This window comes from Myotis brandtii, unplaced genomic scaffold, assembly GCF_000412655.1.
Source record: "Myotis brandtii unplaced genomic scaffold, ASM41265v1 scaffold122, whole genome shotgun sequence".
In the NCBI taxonomy this organism is placed as follows: domain Eukaryota; kingdom Metazoa; phylum Chordata; class Mammalia; order Chiroptera; family Vespertilionidae; genus Myotis; species Myotis brandtii.
In genome coordinates this window covers 1,387,846-1,394,784 of record NW_005354255.1, presented here as the reverse complement: position 1 = coordinate 1,394,784, position 6,939 = coordinate 1,387,846, and the positions used below count along the sequence as shown (strand labels likewise).

Sequence of the window (6,939 nt, the reverse complement as noted above, 5' to 3'; positions counted from 1 at the left end):
GGCCTCGGTTTCCCTGTCAAAAAAGGGGCCCCCGGCAGCCCCTATCTAAACCGCCAGCGCTGTCATGGGGAGACCTGGACGCGTGCCAGGGACATGCTCTGTAACCTTGGCTCCCTGGCTGTTCTCTCGGAAACTCGTTTTTCTCTTCTGTAGAAAGGCAGGGGTCATACAAGCAACACACATTTATTGAGCACCTACTGTGTGCCAGGCCCTGCTCCAGGAAGTGGGGTGGGGGTGGGGCATACAAAGTCCCAACTCTGGTGGAGATGTCTTGAGACAGACAGACAAATAGTAGAGCCCAAACCCTGGCAGGTCAGATGTTGGTAACAGCTATGAAGGAAATAAATCAGTGGGAGGGCTAGGAAGGTGCAATTTTAAACAGGGGTAAGTCTGAGGGGGCCTCTTTGCCTGCAAAAGGACCCGAAGGTGACAGAGGGAGCCAATGGGAGTAGAGGGAATGGTGGCTTATTCCAGGAGGCAGTAGCAGCAAGTGCACAGGCCGGGAAGCAGCCCTGGTGTTGGCTCCCAGGACCCGTGGAGGAAGTGAGGACAGGGAGGCAGGGTTAGCCGCTCCAGCCTTGGAACAAGGGCCCTTCTCCCAGAAAGGCCTGTGCTTGGATTCATGATCTGCTGTTGCGGTCTGGAAATTCCTGATTATTTTTGAACAAGAGGTCTCAGAGTTCCATTTTGCACTGGGCCCTGCGAATTCTGTAGCTGGTGATGTATAGATGGTGCAGGGCCTTGCGGGCTGCAGGAGATTTTACTCTGAAGAAGGTGGGAGCCCTGGAGGGCTGTGGATGGAGGAGGGATGGCACCTGACTCAGGTTTGATAGAATGTCTCTCCCTGCCATGCGGAGATCAGGCCTCAAAGAAGCTGTTGAAATAATGCGTGTTACCACCCTGGCCAGTGTTAGATACACAATCTCTTAATTCTCATACCATCATCAACCATGCAGCTTGCCCTCTACAGAAGAATAACTTTTTTGAGCCTTGCGTTTTCCCATCTGTAAAATGGGAAGTTAGACCCTGTCACTTTTCCCAGGCAGATAAGGGCCTAGAATGAGGGCCAATTGAATAAGCAAAATTTAAAGCACCCCCAAAACCCTTCAAGATAAATAATACTTTAATGTAATATTTTTAAAAACAAAAATTAATGTAAGAAAATTTCAAGGTGCCCAGCTGGCGTGGCTCAGTGGTTGAGAGTCAACCTGTGAACCAGGAGGTGGTTCGATTCGATTCCTGGTCAGGGCACACGCCCAGGTTGTGGACTCGAGCCCCTGTGTGGGGTGTGCAGGAGGCAGCCAATCAATGATTCTCTCTCATCATTGATGTTTCTATCTCTCTCTCCCACTCCCTTCCTCTCTGGAATCAATCAATATATTTTTTTTAAAAAAAATTCATGGTGATGAAAGGAAACTAAACTTTGGGAGGTGAGCACACAATGGAATATACAAATGTAGGATTATAATGTTGTACACCTGGAATCTACTGGAGATGTGCCCGCAACTAAGGTACATGCCCTTGACCGGAATAGAACCTGGGACCCTTGAGTCCGCAGGCTGAGGCTCTAGCCACTGAGCCAAACCGGTTAGGGCCAATATATTTTTTTTAAAAAAAATTCATGGTGATGAAAGGAAACTAAACTTTGGGAGGTGAGCACACAATGGAATATACAAATGTAGGATTATAATGTTGTACACCTGGAATTTATATAATGTTATTAACCAATGTTATCCCAATAAATTTAATAGAAATAAATAAATAAAAATACACGATGAGCAGCCTGGCTGGTGTGTTCAGTGGTTAGAGCGTTAGCCCACACACTGAAGGGTCAGGGGTTCAATCCCTGGCCCTGGTCAGGGCATGTCTGGGAGGCAACCAATGGATGTGTCTCTCTCACACCCCCCTCTCTCTTTCCCTTTCTCTCTCTCTCCCCTCCTCCTTCTTCCCTTCCAACAACAACAAAAAAATGCATGATGAGCAAAATGCCAACCTATTATATGATGGCGGGATCCGATGGGGCCAGAGACAAGTTACAAAAATTCAGGGCCTCCCCAGTCCTGTGCTGTAAAAGAAAAGGAGCTGCTTTTAGAAAGTTCTTCACTATTCCAGCCGGGTTCTGGAGCACACAGACCCCGCAAGTCATATGAGAATCCCCGATTGGGACGGGCTACATTATTTCTGGGGCCCAGGGCAAAATGAAGATGTATGGCCGCTTGTTCAAAAATGGTGAGGAATTTTGAGACGGTGATAACAGAGCGGTAAACCGAGGGCAGGGTCCTTCCCTGGAGAAGACAGGGTCCTGTTGGAGTGCGTGAGTCGCCTGTCCTCGAAGCTGGCCCTACTCCCAGTACACACCTCCCACACACCTCGGGGCCAGACACCCGCTCTCCCGGGAGGCCCCCTCATCTGACCCTCACCTGCGCAGGCACCTCCCGGTATTAAGGCACCTGCTCTGTGACCAGACACTTCCATGTTAACAGCCTCCAGAGCTGATCGCAGACACTCCCGGCACAGTGGGGTCAGGGCGGGGCCACAGGGAGGGACTCCGAGCTTTGCCTTTGAAGGGGAGTAATTATGAAAAAGTAATTTTCAGATAAAAGGGCCTGTCAGCACATCCGAAGCCCAGAAGTGTGGCCCAAACTATGCATAATAATAAACTCACCCACATGTATGTGTCTTTACTACCTGCCAGGCTCTGCCTTAAGCATTTTTTAAAAAAATATATTTTATTGATTTTTTTACAGAGAGGAAGGGAGAGAGATAGAGTTAGAAACATCGATGAGAGAGAAACATCGATCAGCCGCCTCCTGCACACCCCCCACTGGGGATGTGCCCGCAACCCAGGTACATGCCCTTGACCGGAATCGAACCCGGGATCCTCCAGTCCTCAGGCCGACGCTCTATCCACTGAGCCAAACCGGCCACGGCTCTGCCTTAAGCATTTTAATCCGAGGTCCTGCCATTATCACATTTGAATGAAGGGGAAGTGAAGGCACTGAGAGGTTAAGTGACTTGGCCGAAATCACACAGCCGGTAGGTGGCAGAGCCAGGATGTGCACCTAGGGACTTAGACCCTTGACTCCAAGTTACTGCCCTTCCAGGGAGGGCATGAGGCGGGGCAGATCTCAGTAGAGCTGTGCCTGGGACTGAATTCTATCCTCCCCAATCTCTGTGTTGAAGCCCTGACCCCCAATGTGGTTGTCTCTGGAGATGAGGCTTTTGGGAGATAAGCGTTAGTGAGGTCGTAAGGGTGAGGCCCTCGGCTGATAGCACCCGTGTCTGTATAAGAAGAGGAAGAGAGATCTCTCTATCACACTCAGCGTAGAAAGGCCGCGGGAGGACAGCAGTAAGGCGGCCATCTGCAAGCCAGAGCGTTCTCACGAGAAACAGAATCCGCTGGCACCTTGATCTTGGACCTCCGGGCCTCCAGGACTGTGGGAAATGCACGTTTATTGTTTAGAAGCCGCCAGTTCTGTGGTGTTTGGTTACGGCAGCCGGAGCTGACTCAGCTGCATTCTGCTTCGACGGGGCAGCCTAATCCCGACAAAGATCATTTTCCTATCCACCAAGATTCTTTGAGCACCTACTGTGTGACAAGCGCTGTGCAGGGAATTGGAAAAGACCAAATCCCTGCCTTGCAGAGCTGCCACTCTGGTGGGGATCATACGCACAGACATGGACATATAAAGACAGAGATTTTACTATTAAGAAGAGTAGAGAAGGGTGAGTGTGAGTGAATGGATGTCAGGAAGTTTTCGGGAGGGCACAACAGCCTGTGTGAGGAAGTGATTATCGGAACTGAGACCTGGAGGGAGCGAGGTGATTTCTAGAGGGAGATCCTTCAAGGCAAAGGGCACAGCCATGCAAAGGCCCTGAAGCAGGAAAGGCCTGGTGGTTGGAGGAACAGAGAAGAGGCCTGCGTGGCTGGAGCTGGAGCGGAGTGAGCAAGGGGGAGAGAGGGAGGAAGTGAGGGTAGGGAGGGGATCGGGGCAAGTCGTTCAGGGCCATGTGGGCCAAGGACAGGACCCGGGCTTTTACCACAAGGGAGGTTGGAGCCCCGGAGAGCTGTGGGCAGAGGAGGAACGGGATCTGAGTCAAGATTTGCAAGCCTATCAGCTCTGCAAGGGGAGAGGTTTTGTCCTCCCTGGTCACTGCTGTCAGTCTACACTTAGAATCATGCTTGGCACACTGTAAGTGCAATGAATTTTTACTGAGGGAATGAGTGACTAATAGCTCCCTTAGGGTTTGGGGGGTGGGGGGGTACCAAGAGCAGTAAAATCACATGGTTCCAGGTCACCTAGCCAGGTTATGGCAGGCCAGGGACTGAACCCAGAGCTGGACAGCTGAGGCCCCAGCTCCGCCAGACCGATCAGGGAGTCCCCGTGCCCGAATGGTGGCCACCTGTTTCCCCTGCCCGTGATTAATGGCCAAGCAGCCCCATCCATCACTTGCCAGCCAGCGCCTGGCTCTGCCCGGGAGGCCGTGGGGCCCAGCACTCATTTGTAAGCAGGCGGCCAGGCTCGTCTCAGATGGCTGGTGACACGAGACAGATCCCTGCTCCGATGTGGCCCCAGCTGTGGCCCTGAGAGCCCCAGGGGGAGGAAAGGCCAGCATGTGGGCCCAAGGGGCTGGGGATGGGTGGGGTCCGAGGGATGTGGAATGGCAGCCACCCAGACAGTAAGATCTTCGGAAGCCCCGATTCTCCCCCAATTTACTACATAATCAAACTGTCCCCTTCTTGGTTGCAGTGTTCCACTCTGCCTTTCCCTCCCCTGCTGTGTTCTGTTCTTTCTACTCCCCCCCCCCAAAAAAAAACTCTCCTTGATGCTTTTCTCCTGAGCCTCAGTTTGGGCACCCCCCTGGCCCGCTGGCCTCTCTCCTTGCCTTCCCCCATTCCCACTCCCAGCAAAACCTTCTAGGCCTCGGCTCAGGGACATGACTGACCCGTGCCGCCCTCCTGCCCGGAGTGTGTGCCTTGAAGCCTCAGGAAGGAGGAGGACAGGCTCCCGGTCCACTTGGTGCACGCACAGCTGGGGCGGCAGGCGTTGATCTGACTGCCACTCCAATGTGGCTCCCAGCCAGGGGGGATCCTGCCCCCAGCAGGCATTTTGCAACATCTGGGGGCATCTGTTGTCACACGGAGGCAGCGCTCCTGGCATCCAGTGGGTGGGGGTCAGGGATGCTGCCTGGCACCCCACAGTGCCCAGGACAGTCCCCAACAGAGTGACCCGGCCCACTGAGAACAAGGGGGGACCGTGATCCTTAATAAGAGCCGAGTGACAAATTGGGAGAAGGGAGTGAGGAGTTCCCTTCCAGGAGAGTTTGTAACAAGGAACCTGACCTTGCCTAGAGGGTCGGAGGGTCGGAGGTCCCTACTGGAGGGCGTCCCTTAAGACAAATGATGTGGGGGTTACCTAGGCGACAGCTCATTCAGTTGGAGAAAACTGCAGGTTCAAAGGCCCTGAGGAGGGAGCAAAGCTGCTGGGACTGGGGACCGCGAGGAGGCTGGAGGGGAGGGGGCCAGAGGGAGAGAAGATGGGGAGTGAGAGGGGGCAGACCACCAGGGCCTGGGTTCTGCTTTCACCCAGAAGGCTTGTGAGTATCAGAAGAGAGAGCGAACAGGGGGCAGGGTGGCCTTATGGCTTTCATGGGTCCCTTCCTCTGCAAAAATTATTAAGACAGCCCTAACCGGTTTGGCTCAGTGGATAGAGCGTCGGCCTGAAGACTGAAGGGTCCCAGGTTCGATTCCGGCCAAGGGCATGTACCTTGGTTGCGGGCACATCCCCAGTGGGAGGTGTGTAGGAGGCAGCTGATCGATGTTTCTCTCTCATCAATGTTTCTAACTCTCTATCCCTCTCCCTTCCTCTCTGTAAAAAATCAATAAAATATATTTTAAAAAATTATTAAGACATTTCGCCATGGTGTTGGTACACAGACAGATATCAGCTGGGCTGGATGTATGACAATCTACTTGTGATTATTATATTCATCGTTTTCTTCTGATTTTTTAAAATCCTCACCCAAGGGTATGCTTTTATTGATTTTTATAGAGAGGAAGGGAGAGGGAGAAAGAGAGATAGAGAGACACTGATGTCAGAGAAAAACCTTGATGGGTTGCCTTCTGTACGCACCCTGACCGAACCCGCAACCGTTTGGTGGATGGGACGATGCTCCAACCAACTGAGCCACCTGGCCAGGACTTCCAATTTTAAAGGAAATTAAAACATGTTACAGGCTCCTAAAAGTACCATGGGGCCTGGGCATTGTGCCCAGTGTATGCCTTAGTCCTGGTAGGAAAAGCCTCAGAGAGCAGAGAGGAAGCGGGGCAGGTGGAGACGGGGTGCAGGCTGGACAAGGGTGGGGATGGGCAGGGAGGGAAAGGACCCCATACAAGATACAAGGAGATCCAGCAGGGAGGTGTTCAGCACGGACAGCGAGATGGAGGGCAGAGCCATCGTGAGAGGGAGCTGGCCTGGGAGACGGTATCTGGGGCGGCTTGCTAGTTCTGTTTTGGATAAACTGAGTTCAAGAACCCTGTGAGACGCCCACAAAAATGTCAAGGAGGGGAAACATAGATACATTGGACTTCATCGAAATGAAGAACATGTGTGCATCAAAGGACACCATTATGAGAATGAAATGACAACTCAGAATGGGAGAAAATGGTTGCAAATCCTGTATCTGAGCAGAATCCATTATCTTCCATTCTGAATATAAAGAAATAGAAAGGACTGGTAGAGTGTCGACCTATGAACCAGGAGGTCATGGTTCCATTCCCGGTCAGGGCACATGCCCAGATTGCAGGTTTAATCCCCAGTGTGGGGTGTGCAGGAGGAAGCCGATCAATGATTCTCTCTCATCATTGATGTTTCTATCTCTCTCCCTCTCCCTTCCTCTCTCTAAAATCAGTTGGGGTCATACCCTTGGGTGAGGATT

General features: G+C 52.2%; 1 protein-coding gene across 1 annotated transcript in view; it reads right to left on the bottom strand.

The window, feature by feature from the left end:
- Nucleotides 1-6,458, bottom strand: part of AES (amino-terminal enhancer of split) — an 18,704-nt gene extending 12,246 nt beyond the window's left edge. The window contains exon 1 of the mRNA XM_014533693.1: nucleotides 6,395-6,458. Within this exon, the coding sequence (XP_014389179.1) occupies nucleotides 6,395-6,458 (64 nt within the window). The remainder of the gene's footprint in view (nucleotides 1-6,394) is intronic.
- Between the last annotated feature and the right edge of the window lie 481 nt (nucleotides 6,459-6,939).